This window comes from Musca domestica, unplaced genomic scaffold (genome assembly GCF_030504385.1).
Source record: "Musca domestica strain aabys unplaced genomic scaffold, Musca_domestica.polishedcontigs.V.1.1 29, whole genome shotgun sequence".
NCBI classification, from domain to species: Eukaryota; Metazoa; Arthropoda; class Insecta; order Diptera; family Muscidae; genus Musca; species Musca domestica.
The window spans coordinates 10,784,455-10,803,674 of NW_026712296.1; the positions used below are offsets into that span (position 1 = coordinate 10,784,455).

The 19,220-nt window shown below is 36.6% G+C and overlaps 2 protein-coding genes across 3 annotated transcripts in view; one reads left to right on the top strand and one right to left on the bottom strand.

Annotated features, from left to right (window-relative positions):
* The window catches only part of LOC101894861 (rho GTPase-activating protein gacF), a 131,288-nt gene extending 114,657 nt beyond the window's left edge, over positions 1 to 16,631 (top strand). For both annotated transcript variants that reach the window (XM_011293450.3, XM_059124409.1), the window contains 3 exons: positions 453 to 531; positions 12,837 to 12,987; positions 15,636 to 16,631. In XM_011293450.3, the coding sequence (XP_011291752.1) occupies positions 453 to 531; positions 12,837 to 12,987; positions 15,636 to 16,414 (1,009 nt within the window). In that variant the 3' untranslated portion in view covers positions 16,415 to 16,631. The remainder of the gene's footprint in view (positions 1 to 452; positions 532 to 12,836; positions 12,988 to 15,635) is intronic.
* LOC101892759 (elongation factor-like GTPase 1) overlaps positions 1 to 19,220 on the bottom strand; it is a 432,356-nt gene that overhangs the window by 396,820 nt on the left and 16,316 nt on the right. The gene's annotated exons all lie outside the window — the stretch shown is intronic.

Here is a 19,220-nt window from a genome sequence, read left to right on the forward strand (position 1 = left end):
TGCAGAAAGTAGTTGTTTAGTTTAGTGCCAATCAGAAAACGTGATTGAAGCCTTCTAAATATTGAATAAAGGACAGTTGCCATTACTAGTTGTCGAATATGAACACTCTGTTTACTTGCTGCGATAAAAGTAGGTTAGAAATAACTTTTTTGGCTTACTGGTAATGCATAAGGTATGTAGATGTCATTATTTGTGTCCCCTTGGTAATGCATAAGGTATGCAGTGTCATCACTAGTAGTGCTGAAAATGCTTTATGTCTTGGTGTAAGAATTATTGAATTTCTCTTGGAACGCATTTAATTTTATTTTGCAACTGATTGAGCAAACAAAACTGTGAAAACAAATTTAATTATTTTGTAAATTTATGTATTGAGCACATTGCGTGTTTTAAATGAGTTTTTTAAAAATTTTTTTTTATTTATTTATTAATTTTTTTTTTTTTTTTTTTTGCAGATATCGGGATCCCTGTTCGGCTAGTTTGAATGAAGATGATCAGCATACAACAAAATTGGTTGGAGATGGCAAGAAAAAGGCAAGTACAAATACGAAATTAAGTGAATGCCGCAAAAAAGCCCAAGTGCTTCTATGTGTGATAGATATAAAAGCATTTCTCATTTCACTAAGCAAAAGAAAAAAAACAACACAAACAAATTACTATTACACGAAATGGTAATTACAGTATTGAAATCAAGTGTTCATGTCAGCGCCGGGAAATGTGGATGCAATGTTTCAAATTTAATTTTCTGTTCTGGGGAGAAATCCCCTGGACTCTATGAGGAAATCCCCTGGACCCTAGAGGGAATCCCCCGGATCTCTAGGGGGAAATTCCCGGGACCCTAGGGGAATCCTCCATCTACTCTACAGTAGACGTCCACCGGCTACTTAGCTGAATTTTAACATAACTTTGTCATATTTTTTCAAAAAGTTTATGGGAATTTCGCCATATTGCTAAACATATACGAATTAGCCGAAAATCTCCGAGGCCATGATGGCGCACTCGTAAATCTCTCTAAGTATAATGATTCTGTATTATAATGCGTTTAACGACCAGGGAGTAAGCCAGAAGGGAATGGAGTAGAAGATCCATTGCACTTTCTCCACATTACTCGTTACTCGTAGTGCGGAAAGAGCTGTCATATTTTATCAGACCATATCTCCAAAACAACAAATTATACCAGATGTATGCTTATTCAACAACCCTCAACCCCCTTTCCCCTCATATGAGTGAGATACCATATTCATAGTACATCTCTGGTTGAGAAAAATATAAAGACATATGAATTTTGAAGAGAATTGGATGCTTATTTCGCAAGTTATGGGAGAAATTATGATCTTTGGTACCAAAGGGAGGTACAAAAAGGGGTAGGGCGATATTTCCCATCTTCCTACCAACACAGGGAGGTACCGTTATATGGGTGATATACGATGTCGTGGGCCTATATAGACAATATTCTTCCAGGGGGTAAAGTAATCAGAAGGAACTCCTTTTTTGGATTTTCAGACAATTCCATTGAAAAAAATTGGCAACAATAATCAAAATACCGAATATGGGTGGTACCGTTATATGGGGGCTATACGATATCGTGGACCGATATAGACCACTTTCGATTTTGAACTGCCTGCAGACAAAAGACTGATCAGTGCAAAATTTTAGCTTCCTATCTTTATTTGTTTTGACTCTAGTGTGATTAAAACAGACGCACAGACGGACCGTGCTAAATCTAGAATTTTAAATTTAGAATTGTAGACTTTTTTATATATATACAAATGGAATGACGAACTTAAAATACCCTCCGTACTATGCATGGAGGAGAGTATAAATATAGCACCTGGAAACGCGAATGGTAGAAGTCTAACATTAAAATTATGGGCTATAATCAAACCCTCATTTGTATCTTCTTTTTGGGAACGCGAAACATAAAAAAACGTTAACGTTTAATTAAAAAAAATCTAAAGCTGGAGGAAGGAAAAATTCGAAATATCTTTGAAAACTAATAATCAAACCGCATTTCATGCAACATCATGAATAATAGACAAATGTATCGTATGTACTTCTTTTCCATCCGCCTGCAATTAGAGAGCTATACAAAGATTGATGCATTAATCAGCAAAAACAGTGGACGTTTGGAAAAACAAAATTTGTAGGGGAAGTAGAAGTTCGATGATTGGTATTTGGACAGTAGCATTCTTGACCTTATGGCCAGTCATGGAAATACAAATGTATACAGACGTATACAGAAAATGCATTTCGAAACCATTTCGGAAGGGGGTTCAAATAGCAAAAAAAAACTTTTCCATGTAAAATTTGAAAAAAAGAAAATTTTGTACGCCCCTGGTATGTATGTAGAGAACAGTATGAAATACCACAGGAAGAATGGTTGGATGTTGCACAGAATAACATAAAAAAAACACAAAAAAGCAGAACAAGTCAATTATCAAATGAACACTTATTTAGTTCGGTTCGGTAAGAAGAATCCGATGGATGGTTAAGTCATAGCTTTTATTTTTACTTTTCCATCCATTAAATTGCTATTTGTTGGCATTAACAAGAGCAGCAGCAGATGTAAGAACAGCAACAACTACTGCCATTCAAACTCTTGGACCATGATCCCAAAAGTATTTCTGAAATGATGTTGTGTGTGTGTTGTGGTTTGCTGTGATTTCCAATGAAAATCTCCATAGCTTTGCCGTTGTTAAAGTCCTGATTTTCATTGGAACCCTAAGTCACATAATAATTTTAAGGCAACAGAGGCCATTGCTTAACGTATGAAGGCCAGGCAGGCAGATGGAAAAGATTTACTAATGTTAGAGCATGTTCAAGGGGAAGGTAAATGTGAGAAGAAGGAGGAGTAGTTACTACTGGCAGGTAGATATAAATGAGAATTTAAAAGCACTGTTAGATGCTAGGATATAATTCCTCTGAACTGCAAATGACTATTTAAAGCCATCTGTCCATTGCAGTCATTGGTGCAGAAACAAGAGATTGACGGAGCAGAAGAAGAGGTTCGTCACCAGTCATTTTTTCCAAAACGTCATTTCTGCCCTAACGTTTGCAAGGCAACGAAGTAATGGTCGTGGATCCACCATTATTTATTACTAAAATCACATGTAAGGAACTGAGTGGATCTACTTTTTATGGTATCGTCTTATAGAGGTCTTACTTTCAATTACCCTATAACTGTTACCCCATTTTTTGCGACTTGGGAACTCCAAGAATTATTGTCTTCATTTTATATATTTCTCCTTTTGTAATTGGGATTTTTTAAGGCCAAAGCCACATGCAGCATATAATTTATTTGGAAGTGGTTCCAGGCTCGGTAGTGATTTCATCTGATCATTTTTATACCGTACATAGTATGGAGGGTATATTAAGTTCGTCATTCCGTTTGTAACCCTTCGAAATAATAATTAATACTCTAAGACGATTTAGTCCTTTCCGTCCGTCCGCGTGAGTCAAAACGAATAAAGATAGCAAGCTAAAATTCACAGATCACCTTTTTGTCCACAGGCAGTTCAAATTCGAAGATGGGCTATATTGGTCTACGATATCATAGCCCCCATATAACGGTACTCCTGATTTTCGGTATTTTTTTGATTTAGACACATATTTCAATCGAAACAAGGAGTTCCTTCTGAGTACTTTACCCTCTGGAAGAGAATTGTCTATATAGGTCCACAATACCGTATATCCCCCATATAACGGTTCCTCCCGATATTCGGTATTGTGATTATTAAGACCCTAGATCTCTTTAGGCCAAATCTGTTTCAGGTCATTTGGGGTCAATCTATCGGTGTCCGTCTGTCTGGCTGGTGCGCACGATAACTTCCGAAAGGAGTATCCGATTTGCACATCGTAATATTACTGTGAAACTTAGATCGAATTCGGAGACCTTCTCCACAAAAGTTTAAACTTTTCAAAGAAAATAATTTACCTCATAGAAATGGAAGGATCTTTCGATTCTGTGCAAAACTTGCAAATCCCAATATTGGCCCATCCCATCAAGTATCTCCACACAAAGGGTCAACACTTGGAATAAATATACAGGGTAAGATAAAAAATTGCTACAAAGTCAAACGCCATATTTTTTACATTTTTTTTTTAATTTTATTGAATGAATGCAAAAAAATTTGGAAATAGCATCAAATTTTGGAATAAATTTAGGTTTTTTTCGAATTGGTCACCTTTGGCACGAATTATAGCCTTCAAACTGCTAATGAAACCGTCACACGCTACCCGAATGTCGCTCTGCGGCCACTGTGCCCTGGAAATGAAGCGAGGACCTTTTTTTGTAACCATTCTTGTGTGGCGCGTGCTGAGTACGATGGTGCTGAGTCTTGTTGGAATGTCCAAGGTCTGCGGCCAAAATGTTTGCGTGCTCAACACTTTAATACACCCCCCCCCCCCAGAATATTTTCGCGATAATATTGGGCATTTATTCTGATACCACGGTTGATTATTACGGCCGGCGCTTGAGTTCTGGTGGCCAACCGAAGGTGCACATTTTAACTGAGCTCTTTGGCAAGTAAACACAATCATTTTGCTTGTTTACAAACTGCTGGGCAACGAATGTTTTACCATAGGAGAAAACCAAATTCGGCAGTTCGCCACTTCCGGCCAAGCGAAGCTGAGGGTATACATCATATAGTTTAAACAGGGTGTTTTTTGCACATTGGGTGGAGTACACCCCTATATTTACCAGGTCACTTAATAGCTTTTCCCTGATTATGTATCATATATATTCACGAAATTTTGTGCTCCGATTATCGGCTCGAAGCTCATATATAGACAATAATTTCCGATCCTTTTGCTATATTTGACCTACTTAGTTTCCCAGTGTAAAGGTTGAGAAATCCTTGAAAAGAGCACGTCTTGTACCGATCATTCATTAATCATTAGTTGAACTATTTTATTTTACGTAGGATACTTTCAGTAGATTAAGGCACTCAATCAGAGCAAAAGTCCCTCCACCAGTGCCATGTGTTCTACTCTGCCTCTGGAGGCTAAGGCTTCTAATGCTAACATGATATTTCTCGAAAACTTTGTGTTTTGCCCAGAGAAGCTTCGTATGAATTTTTTTTTAATTATATATTCAAAAATTCATATAATCAACATCTGATCTTTATATGCTAGATTTGGCCCTATAAAAATTGCTTCCAGTGTAAATTGGACTTTTGCAATTATGGATCATACATAACTCTACATGTATGGCATAGCTTCTTTAACCATACACATACCACTACAACAAAAGATCTTCGCTACGTTCCATAAGTATATCATGTCATGACATCCTCAACAAGATTTAAGTTTGGAGGTTGGCCGACTGGCTCTTGTTGCTTCTTCATCGTTTTCTGTCTTTTTTTCCACAACTGCCACAATATTTTTCAAAGGTTACTTAGTGGTGGGTACGGATGTTCAGGCCTGGCCTGGCCTCGCTGATTATTGATGCTTAGTTGAGTTTTTTTCTTTGTTTTGAAAGTTTTAAGAAAAAGTTTTTTTTCCAAGCTTGTGAAAAATATGTGAACAGCTTGGATTATTTGTATCAACCAACGTCGTCTGTCTGAAGTTGGCAATACATTAACGCTAACATATGTTGGCAAGTTCACTGTTTATCTGTCATTTCAGTTTTTATCTTTTCAAATTGAGTTATAAACAAAAATATTATGGTCATAAAGAGGCACATCAAAGTTGACGCTTTAATCTTCCTTTTTTGGTTTTGAGTGTTTTGAAATTTCCGTAAGAAGAGAGGAATTTCGAAAGTTTGTTGTGGGATGGTTTGCTCGTTTGTTTGTAACATGGAGAAGGAAGCGAGATTGACCCATAGTTACTTTTGAGGATCTTCATAGAATAACTTTCTGAGTCGAGTTATACATGTCAGTCCGTCTGTTCATCCGTCCGTCCATGTATTCATGTGAGCAAAATGCAGGTCACAATTATTATCCGATTGAGATGAAATTTTCCAAACAATATTTGTTTGGCCCAAGGACGAACCCTATTGAAACTGGTTATAATCGGATCAGATTTAGATATAGCTCCAATATATCTTCAACCGATTTCGTGTTAATTGTGCACATGGCCAATATAAGCCCAAAAGAGTGTAGTACATACCACCGAATGCAGTCTAGAAGCAAGTACATCAAATTTACAGAAAATCGGTTCAGATATAGCTATAGTTCAAATATATATATTTCATCTGATTTGGGGTTTTAAGTCTCTCACATGCGTTATATGCACTCCACAAGAATGGTAGTTTATACCAGACATCAGATAGTGCTCGAAAACACCTCTGTCAAATCGGTTCAGATTAGGATATAACTCCCATATATATATCTTTATCCGACATCAGGTTTATTGTACGCCAAATGGAATTTTGGCAATTACGACAGAATTCATCCTAGAAACCACTGCTTAAAATTTGGTGTAAATCGGTTCAGATATAACTATAGCTCCCTTTGGTACCATATATTAGACACAGCTCGGTTCAGATATAGCTATAGCTAACATATATATAGCTCCCATATATATCCGATTTGGTGTTTAAGTCCCTCACATTCGTAATATGCACCCCACAATAATGATGTTTGGTATCAGATATCAGATACAGCCCAGAAATACCTCTGCCAAATTGTATCATTATCGGTTCAGATTTGGATATAGTTCTAATATACATCTTCAACCAATTTGGGTTTATTGTGCACCAAATGGCCAATATAAGTCCAAATGACCGAATTCAGTCTAGAAGCAAGTACACCAAGTTTAATGAAAATAGGTTCAGATATAGCTAGAGCTCCCATGTATATAGGGTGAGATGAAAAAAACTGCAACCAACTTCAGGCTGCTGTCATTTCTAAGCCATTCGTCCGACAGCTGTTAAAGTTACTCCAGCGACAGTTCATTATATTATTTTGAAGCGCACAAAGCATTTTGGTGAGAATTTTCCTGAAAAAAGTTATTCGTGATGGAATTCAAGCGTGATAGTGTGATTTCTTTATATTTGGCTGGAAAACCACAAGTGGATACAGCGGGTACATATTTTTTGATGCGGCCCAAACGTGTCTCATCGAAATAACTGTTTTAGACCCCAGGACTCTTTGGACCAAATCCGTTTCAGGACATCCAGCCAGGACATCGCGATCCAGCGATGTCCGTCCGTCTGTAATTCACGAAGGGAGTATCCGATTCTGTCCAAACTGGGTACATCGTAATATAACCTGGTACCTCCTCCAAAAGAAAGAGTAAGGATTTTGATCTAACTTTGCAAATCCTAAAATTTGTATCAGTTCTACGTCATTTTTGAAAATGGGCAGTATCGGTCCACTTCATCATGTACCTCCTCCACAAAGGGTTAAAATTTTGAATATCCATGAAGCTCATAGAACGCGATTCGTCAGAGCCCTCCCCTCAATCTTTGATGTAAACATAACCCATAAAAAAATTCAAATTGAGCCACAATTCCAATTCCTTTAGACAGCTAATTTTCAAATATCTCACGAAACTACCGTTATAGTGAAGCCAATTCTGCGATGAAGGCGATGAAAACAACAAACAAGAAATCATTTTCTTTAGCTCTCAACTTAACTTCTATGCCAAAAAAAACAATAGCATCTAAGCATCCAACCAATGTGTTGTATTATTTTTGGCATTAATTGTATGGCTAAAAGCCATAATAGACACATAAATAAGACAGACTACTGCTGGCCAAATGCAATTTAGCATAGCATTATTGTTTTACCTAGCCATACAGTAGACCTCCTCTGGCATCGAAAGTTTTGGGACGACTGCAGACAGATATGCTGGCCAATTGGATTTCTTGGAACATGCATGAGCCAGCTTGGTTACAACATGATGCTGGCCATATATAAAGTGTAAACTTGCTTACACAGAAAAAATCAGACAGACGGACGGACGGACGGACATCAAGAACGCCAATTTGTTAAGCTATTAATGACAATTCAAAGTCTACCGTTTGTCAAAGCCAAATCAAGGCAGGCGAAGATAAAGCCAAAAGCGGAACGACAACAACAGCATACCAAAAGAATGAAGCAAATTAAATCAGCCAAAATGACCCCTCGAGTCAAATGCAAACATTTGGAAAAAATCGAGGCAATGTAAAATGTAGAAGCTTGCGAGAGCTTCGCAAATTGAATGGCAAATGGCAATGTCGGTTGGCTGGCTGGCTGTTCGCATGACATGCATCCATGAATGAGCAAACCCAGAATAGTATTATTGGCCACCAGATGCTGGCTTTACTTTTTTTCTGAACAGATTCACGGCGAGACGGAGTGAGAGGGAGAGAGGTCTTGCCATGCAGATGAATGACTTGATGGTCCTCCCATTCGATAGTTGGTTGGTTGGTGGGATAGATGGATATGTTCGAATCTGAAAAACGTAATGAACAGTTTTCGGTTATGCTTGTGGTTAACTAAAAACCAACCACCAAATCCCCACAACCCAAAGACCAAAATGATGAAGTTTTTGTTTTTATTGTCGTCTTTCGGGGTGAGCTAGCAAATATTATCCGGGCAATGCTTGTTGTTGTTGTTTAACAACCGTTCACTCATCAGACCATGTTGGTGGCTAAAATCGTGATTAGCGGTATTTTTAATGACATTTAAAGCCTTCAACTTGAAAATGCGTCAAAGGCAACTCGTCACCGCTGCACAATAGTCCCCCCAAGAGAGTAAAGCAGATAACCAAAATCTGCGAGATGATTATCGAAACGTGATCATATACGAGCATTTTGGTACGAATAATGGGACGTTAGGAGCCAACAATATAGACAGTAGTTATTACGATGATGAAAAGTAAAGAGAGAAGCTAAAAAGGTCAAATATTGAACGGAAAATAGATAACCTGTTAACTGAGTGTAATATCAATTGGATCCCTATTGGGATACTAAAAATTATACATTTATGGGAAAATATAGCTCTCGTACTATTTGCTAGCAAATTTCCGCTGCTTCGTATACGAAAAAAATGATATGTGTGATATTTTACCCCAAATAGGATGTATGAAATAGAAGTTTTAAATTAAACGACCTATTCAGATACGCATATAAAATAATTGCTTTGCATATGATAAATTCATACACAAAACCAGATTTGTTATACCCTCCACCATACTTTTGTATTTCATCGAAATAATAATTTTAGACCCAACAAAGTATATATATATATTCTTGATCAGCTTAAAATTCTAAGACTATTTAGCCCTGTCTGTACGTCTCTTGTAATCATGCTAGATTGAAAACGAATTAAGATAGGAAGCTAAAATTTTGCACAGATCTGTATTTTGTCTGCAGGCAGATCAAGTTCGAAGATGGTCTATATCGGCGCACGATATCATATACACAGGGTGAGATAAAAAACTGCAACAAAGTCAAACTCCACAATTTTTATTTTTTTTTTTAATTTTATTGAAAGAAAGTGAAAACTGTCGGAAATAGCATCAAATTTTAGAATAAGTTTAGATTTGTTCGAACTAGTCACCTTTGGCACGAATTATGGCCTTCAAACGGCCAATTAACATCACACACTGCCCGAATGTTGCTCTGCGGTGTTTTGGCCCATTCCTGGCGAAGTGCTTGCTTGGGGTGATCGACACTTTGGTATTTTTTAGTGCTAGCCTTGCTTTCCAAAATAATCCAGACACAATAGTCCAACGGATTGGTATCTGGAGATTTCTGTGGCTGTTGTGCGCTGGAAATGAAGCGAGGAACCTCATTTTGTAACCATTTTTGGGTGGCGCGTGCTGAGTGCAATGGTGCTGAGTCCTGTTAGAATGCCCAAGGCTTTAATACACCCTCCAGAATATTTTCGCGATAATATTCGACATTTATTCTGATGCCGCGGTCGATTAATACGAGCGGAGAGCGACCATTGGCTGGTAGACGGCCCACACCATCACCATGGCCGGCGCTTGAGTTCTGGTGGCCAACCGAAGGTACACATTTTCAGCTGACCTTATTGGCCAGCAAACACGTTCATTTTCTTTGTTTACAAACTGCTGGAGAATGAATGTTTTTTATCGGAGAAAACCAAAATCGGCAATTCCCCACTTACGGCCAAGCGAAGCAACTCTTTAGCTCTGTTGCGGTGTAAGTTCTTGCACTTTTTGAAATTTCAATGGCTTTACCCCGAGCTCATTTTTTAATATTTGCTGAATGAAATATTGCGATATGTTCAGCTCACGAGCCATTTTTCGACCACGTCGCTTCTTTACTTTTCGAACCATTTCTGCTGATACTGCTGTTTTCTTCCGTCCACTTCCTTGATGTCGGGCTACGCTATCAGTATCACGGTAACGAGCGATGGTACGGGACACAAAAGATTTATTCACATTTAAATGCTGGAGTGCTCTAACTTGTGGTTTTCCAGCCACATATAAAGAAATCGCACTATCACGCTTGAATTCCATCACGAACAACTTTTTTCTGGAAAATCATCACCAAAATCCTTTTGTACGCTTGTAAACCATATAATGAGCTGTCACTGGATTAATTTTAACAGCAGTCGGACGAGTGGCTTGGAAAAGACATCAGTCCGAAGTTGGTTGCAGTTTTCTCATCTCACCCTGTAACGGCACGTCCCGATATTCGGTATTTTGATGATTTTAGCCACATTTTTCAATGGAATTGTCTGAAAATCTACACAAGCAGTTCTTTATGAGTACTTTACCCCATGAAAGAGAGTTGTGTATATAGGTCCACGATATTAAATATCCCCCATATAAGGGCACCTGCCGATATTCGGAATTATCTTAAAATCCACACAATGGGTTCCTTCTGAGTATTTTATCCCCTGAAAGAGAATTATGTATATCGGTCCACGATATCGTATGCCCCCATAAAATGGTACCCCCGATAATCGGTATTTTGACGATTATTGCCACACTTTTCAGTCGAATTGTCAAATTTCGTATATAAAGTTCGAAACCGTTACTACAGCCTATGACACAAATTACTTATGCAGAACCACGTCTTCGTATAACCCCCATATAACGGTTTTCATTTGAGCGGAATTTTTTGGAATTTTTTCAAATTTCGGCCAAATGGCGGAGGTTATAAAAATTTCTAAAAATGTGTACATAAAATTATGTAGATTGGTATTTTTTGCATTTATCAAATATGATTTAATGTCACGGTGACCATAATTCCCAAATGCACAATGCTCTAGCTCTTTCCCCACTCTATACATATCTTTTTACTTTTCGTACAACTTTTATTACGCAGATGCAAATTGACTTTCTTATCTAAAAGCTACACACTCTTGCCCATATTTACCCACTCTCATATGAAAATTTATAAGTTCAACTCTATCCCTGCACTTACATTCAATTTGGTACCATTTAGTACATTTCGTACACGTAAAAAATTTCCAAATTCGTCACCTTATCTAAACGCTGTTCACTCACAGTTATCCTATTTTATAATTTCATCTCTTTTCTTACACCACATGCACAATTTGGTACCATTTGGTATTTTTCGTACACAATATATTACACATTTCCCAATTTACCCCTTATCAAGAAGTTTCACATTCACAGTGATCCTAATACAAAAATTCACAATTCCAGTTACAAACAAATGCACAAAGACATAATACCCTTACCACTATGTTGTGTATGGTATAAAAATTTAAAAATGTTCAGTTCTCTATCCGTTTACCCAAAACAAAATTGTACATAATTGAATTTCCCTTTGGTTTTTCTATGCTACACGTCATCAGCAACCCTCAGCCAAATTTCAGATTTCCAGCTCTATCCCTTTCCAAATTCAATATTTTATACCATTTTTAAGTACATATTTCCCAAACTACCTCAACTCACAAAAAGTGATTCTAATGCGAAATTTCAGATTTCCAACTCGATCTGTTCATATACCAAATTTGGTACAATTTAGAACTTTTGGTACTTTTTACACATTTTTCCAAAACCACCTTCAAATCTCATCTCTGCCCACTAACAGTGATCCTGATAACAACATTTCAAATTTCCAGCTCCATCCGTTCAGACAAACCCAAGTTGTACCAAATTTAGTGCAGTTCTTACACTTAGTACACATTTACAAAACCACAACTTTATGTCCATCTTACTTTAATTCTTATACTAAACGAAAAGATTTTAACTCTATCCCTTCACATAATAACAAATGGTAACAAATTTAGAGCTTTTTAGTAAATTTCGTTCGAATTTCCAAAAAAAAACTTTGGTACATATCAGTGACCCTCTGTGACCCTCATTGAAAATTTCAGAATTCTAACTTTATCCGTTTGACCACTACAATGAATCCAATTTTAAGTACTTTTCAATACTTATATTTCGAATTTCCAAAAAACCCAGCCTTATCTCACACTTACACACAAACATTGACCTTTGCATGCAGTTACAGAATTATCGTCCTCGAAAAACACTGTGCATCGGTGAATTTCAAACTGCCAAAAGAAAACACAAACCGCACCGTGAAGAAGATTTTATTGTGATAGCTTTTGTGATAATTTCTAAATCTAGCAGATAAGCGTCTTATAGTGCAACGAGAGCGAGAGGTAGGTAAACAAACAAACAAACAACTATTCCAAAAGAGATGCCACAGCCAGTTAACAAAACACTGACAACAGTGGCTGTCATGTTAATTTCACTTTTGTCCCCGAAACAACAGACGACACGACACTACAGCGATGGGGGATAAGGATGACAATGACCAACTGCAAGACATCTTAGATTACTTTGTATTATGATTATGGTTTTCTTCTTCTTTTCGTTGTTGTTGTTGTCGTCTTGGAAAAACTGACATGTTGCTGGTATTAAATTTCCATTTATTTGTTTTTTCTACTTCTTTGCAGGCTATAACATTGGCCAAAACCTGTGAGGCTACAACCGAAATGCGCGAATGTCGTTCACCCAAAGATTGGTCGCTGTTGGCATTGCAGAATACCCGCACAGGCAAATCACATTATTTGGTCATATGCAGATGTCCAGATCATTTCAAAATGGGTAAGTCAAAGAAAAATAAAAAAAGACTCAACAGAAAAACTCAACAATTAAATGTAATTTAAGAGAAAATTATTCTCGGTGGTCAAGAGGATTCGGATCTTGACAGCCTTAATTCCACAGATCTTTCTTACAAAGTTAAAAAATTGCAAATGGTTGTTCTATGAGATGTGCAATTTTGGTCCTGTTTTGTCATAAAAAAAATAAAATATAAAATAGGCCGCCAATAGACCCCCTGACTTCATAACCTGCGAATACAGTCTGCGAAGTTTTGAATTGACGTTGGCATTATATGACATGTGCCCCCCAAGGAAGAAATCCTCCCTTATCTCCATTGCAGAGATACAGGGTGAGATGAAAATACTGCAACCAACTTCAGACTGCTGTAATTTTTGTGCCACTCATCCGACAGCTGTCAAGCGTGATAGAGTGATTTCTTTATATTTGGCTGAAAACCCACAAGTGACAATCGTTACCACACTCCAGCATTTAAATGTGAATATATGTTCGTGAGCTGAACATATCGCAATATTCCATTCGGCAAATATTGAAAAATAAGCTCGGAGTAAAGCCATTGAAAATATTCTGGAGGGTGTATTAAAGGCTTGGGCAGGCAAACATTTTGGCCGCAGAACAGGACAGCACCATCGTACTCAGCACGCGCCACCCAAGAATGGTTACAAAATGAGGTTGTTCGCTTCATTTCCAGCGCTCTATGACCACTAAAATCTCCGGATACCAATCCGTTGGGCTATTTTGTCTGGAGAATTTTGGAAAGCAAGGTTGATACTAATAAATACCAAAGTGTCGATCACCCCAAGCAAGCGCTTCGCCTGGGATGGTCCAAAATACCACAGAGCAACATTCGGGCAGCGTGTAACGGTGTGATTGGCCGTTTGAAAGCCATAATTCGTGCCAAAGATGACCAATTCGAACAAATCTAAACTTATTCTAAAGTTTGATGTTATTTCCGACATTTTTTGCTTTTATTCAATAAAATTAAAAAAAAATTAAAAATTATGGCATTTGACTTTGTTGCAGTTTTTTATCTCACCCTGTGAAAGAGCAAAGTAATCGTTTTTCAGATCAACAGCATCCAATTCCGACCTTAAATTATCTCTAACCCATTTTCATCCTTGATCCAACCTCATTTTCAAAAAAGATGGGTCCAATAATCCCGCCGGATCATAAAATGCACCAAGTAGTCCGACGTAAAGAATGATGAAGCCGCCATTAGACCACCTGGCTTCATAACATTCATTCATTTCGAGATTTAGATTCATTCAATTAGAGATTTTACCAATCAAAAATACAAAAAATCTGAAAGACTTAGATCCTCGGATAGCTGAGATTTTCTCGCTCTCCAATGTCAGGAAAAGGACAAACGGATTTGACAACCTGAAAGTCCAAAGAGTTAGGAAATTTGCAAGCTATCAGAGCATACACGAAAACAAATCGGTTAGAAGGTTTCCAATTGGAAACGGAAGAAGGAAGATGACAGGAAACTACGGTACATAAAATTTAAAATTGACAGTTTGGGACCACAGATGAAGCCAGGTTGACTAAAGACTGGCACTTGAGGAATATCTGTCGGCCGGGTCGAACCTTTAATATCCTCCATAATTTGGAATGAAATTGCAGAATGTTAAAAAATGCCGGAAAATTTTTAAACATTTTGAAAATCTGGTGTTACAGTTATACAGCCAATTATCCGTTGGCGAGGGCGGAGCATATTACGAACTCCAAATAATAATTGAGAGAACTCATCAAAATAACGTATAATGGGAGGTACCATTATATGGGGTCTATATGAAGCCGTTGATCTGCAAATGCAATTTCCTGTCATAGGAGGTGGTACCCATTGCGAACTCCAAAATTCAAATTTGAAATAGTTCTGTTGAAAAATAGAGCTAATATATTCAAAATGCACAAAATACCAAGACATGGACCTACATAAGAAATTTTCTGTCGGTGAAGGTAGTATCCATTACGAACCTCAAATACCAAATTTGATGCAATTCAAAAATATGACCAAACTGTAACTGGCGGTACAGTTATATGAAGAATATATCAAAATGTTGACCTATGTGTCTCATTTTGAATACCAAAAATGCCACGGACCCAAAATGCATCCTAGCAAATTTTTTTCAACCTACTTCATTTCGTTCACAAGATGGATGGAATTGGCGGCATAGAATCTTATGCTGATGAAGAATGTAATTTGTGGGATCTAAAATGCTTATTTCGAGGAGTTACGAACGGAATAACAAGCTTAATATGCCATTCATACTATGTATGGTGGAGGAAATAAAAATGGTGTACAACAATGCGTAAACAGGGGCCCGTAAACCCCTAGTTTTCCTATACTGTCGATCTTTATGTTTCTGGAGGATTTCTGCTCACAAATTACTATTTTGACTGTACGAGCCTTTGGCCATAATTCATGGTGTACGACATTCCTTCAATCGAACAATGTTCAGACCAAAACTGAGTTCGAGTTCGAATATCCTGTGACAAAGCTTTTGCTGTCACAGCAATGCCCTTAGCTTTGGTTACAATTCCAGATAGAAGGGCTGAACCGAACATAGCGCATTTATTTCTCCTTTTTATAAATTCTGGTATTAATTTAACTTTGTTCTTTGTTTTTACAGAGGGACCTATGGCCCATGATCAGCCTACATATGCCAGTGTACCCGGTATTCGTGTCTTTGGTATGATGTGTGTCAAACCTGGCTATTCGGTGCGCAAACCTTCGGTCCAACCACCCAAACGTTACCAATTGCAAAAACCTTTCTATAGGCCCGGATCCCAAACCTCATTTGGCCAGCAGTCGAATAGCAATATCGGTGGTTCCTTTGGCAGCGGTAGCAGTAGTAGCAGTTCATCATCACAACAGTATGGTGGTACAAAGGATACCTATGGTAGACCCTCATACGGTGGCAGCAGTTCTCCAAGTTCCCAATCATCCTTAGGCGGTGGCTTCAATTCAGCCAACAGCAACAACTATCACGGCTCCGATTCATTCTCCTCTTCACAAAACAATTATCAATATTTAAATCGTCCCGAAAGTATATCCAATTCCAACTTTAATAACAAGAACAGCAACAATAACTTTAGACCAGAACCGGTGTCAATAAATAATTTCCCTGGTGCCAGTTATGGTCGTAACAATGAACGCGAAGGCGCCGATAACATTGAGGCCGCCACTGAGGTTGACAATAAACTGCTAATCAATACCTCAACTCCAGCCCAGTCCAATGACGAGGTGGCCCGAACCACACTTAGTGAAGATACAACTAAAGTGAGCGAAGAACTGAAACGCGAAAAACGTTCTCTAAGCGAGAATACTGTGGATGGCGAGGCTGATGATATGCCTGAATTCCCCTGGGACCGTGTTATAGAATTTGAAAAGACCCTGGTATGGGACTAAATAGAATGGCGAGAGAAAACAAGTTATTTAAAGAATAACAACTACAACAATACATTGGGAACTAAAACGCATACTAAAACAAACAGGGTGTAGGTAGCATTTATATAGAATTTCTTAATCCAATTAATAATATTATGATAAGACGCAACGAGATTTTGGACCATAATTTATTAACTGAACATTATACTACTGTGACTGAAATGAACAAAAAACAAAACGATGCAATTAATGATAAAAAAATAACAATTGGTATTGAATGAAAATGATATTTTATAAATAATTACACAAAATGGGTTCTTTTCGATCCCAAATTTTGAATATATATAATTGAATACTATTCATAAATATTATTTTTAAGTAAACTTTTTAAGCATTTATTTAATTTGTTTTATAAAAACAAAATTAAAAAAGAGAAACATATATATTATACGAATAGCAATGAATTAATTAAATAATTTCAAATTGATCCTAGTTCTTAATAATGTATTTTATTTTCTAATTTATATTTGTTTTCACAATAACTCATAAATTATTTAATTAATTCGTTGGCCTATCTATGATTTTTGTTCTATATTCGATCGAATGCATTTAATAACAAAGAAAAACTAAACTTTAATTTACAAAAAAATAATAAAACCACAACTAAAATTATATTAATGAAATTATATTAATTATATAAAATTATATTAATGAAATTAAGTTATTCATAATTGTTTAAGCTATTTATTTGTAACAACTATTTAACCAGCATACACGTATACAGTGACTCCAATTCAAAATCTAAAACTTTGAATTTTGTATGTTTCAATGTAAATTTAAGACTTTAGATCTAAACCAATTATATTATTATTATTCTTTGCGATTATTAGTTTATATAGCCTCGTGATGCAAAATCATGATAATCGTAAAGAGTAATAACAAGTTAATACTGCTTTTTAACTTAAATCGGGCCGAACTTGGAATACCCTCCACCATTTGGAACGAATTTGGAAATTTTCAAGAAATAAAATCCGTTAAAAATTCTGTGAAAATCTTAAAAATACCGAATATAGCCGTTATATTGGGGACTACACGACGTGGACCTACATAGGCTTTGTTTGTCATAAGCCATTATCATATTCAAATTCGAAACTTGAAATAAACGGTGAATAATGTAGCAAAAATCATCAAAATACCGTATATAGGGAGGCAGCGTTATATCGGAGCTATACAAAGACCTGGTCCTTCATAGACAATTTTCTGTCACAGGCTGTCGCATCCATTACGAACTTCAAATACGACATCTCAAACAATTTCGGTGAGTATTGTACCTAAAATCGTCAATATACCAAAAATATAGGGAGGTACTGATATATGGGGCCTATACGAATACCTTGACATGCATAGACAATTTTCTGTCACAAAGTGTAGTTCCCATAGACAATTTTATGTCTGACATGAGTATTTCGAGGAGTTACAAACGAAATGACTAAGTTAATATACCCCTCATAGTATGGTGGAGGGTATAAAAATATAAATGGAATAGAGCTGAAGTTCATTTTCAATATACACAGAATTTAATTCAAATATGATTCGCTCCTTTAAAATCGTAAAAGGAGTTAGTCGTTACTTACCAGTAATCGACTAATTTATTTATAATCTTTCGCTTTTCTCTCTCCTTTTGATCCTTTGAAATTCATCAATAACATAAATCCCTTTTATGTTACAATATATTGAATTCCACTTATTTTATTTTGATTTCGAGCCACTACATAAACTCTACAATTGTTCTATATTACCTTATTTCATACATACATACATACATACATGTATATGTCAATAGAATTTTTACACACAGTGCAAGAGAAAGTTTCACTGAGTTGGCCCTGTCCTTGCACCCTCACGCACACATAATTTAATAGAGAATAAAATTAAAATGAAAAATTTCATAAATTATTAATAAGCGGCATTTATTAGGTATAACTTTAATTAATAAAAAAAAAACTTCTTATAAATTAACTCGAATCCGATTGAAAACGCAAAAACCATTAAAAAAATATGTAATTATTTAATTATTTATGTAATGAACTTTTTTTGTAATAAAAGAAATAAATAATAAAAACCTAAAATGTTATTTTATTATGAGCTAAAACTTGCGGTAAGTATGGAATTGTATGATAGTAGGTTGGCAATAACTATTTGTACGAACGAGAAGTAAAGTTTACAGCCTGTTTTTAACTATATTTTTTCCATTCGTTTGCAAATTTGTTGATTAAAAAATATTTGGGTTTTTGGAACAAATGCTTTTTGTCAATCACATACACACGAAAGCTCTTACTTCCATTGTATTTTTGTAGCAAACAAATAAAAGAGAAAAACGATAGGACCGGACCAATCATTATACCCTCAGAGGGTATATATCATTTGGTACGACCAAAACGTGCCTCATCGAAATAACGGTTTTAGGCCCTAGGTCTCTTTGGACCAAATCCGTTTCAGGACATTTGGAGTCGATCTAGCGATGTCTGTCCGTCCGTCTGTCTGGCTAGTGCGCACGATAACTCTCGAAGCAAGTATCCGATTTGGTCCAAACTTAGTACATCGTAATATCATTATCAAACTTAGACCGAGTTCGGAGATGGGCAATATCGGTCCTCTCCCATAAAAGATCGACATTTAAAAAAAAAATACTTTACTGCACAGAAAGAGAAAGTATAATCCGATTTTGTTCCAAGTTTTGCAAATTCCAATATTTGCAGCAGTACTAGCTGTAATATGAGTTTCAAAATTAACGTACACTTACTGTACAGTACTTAACATTATATCA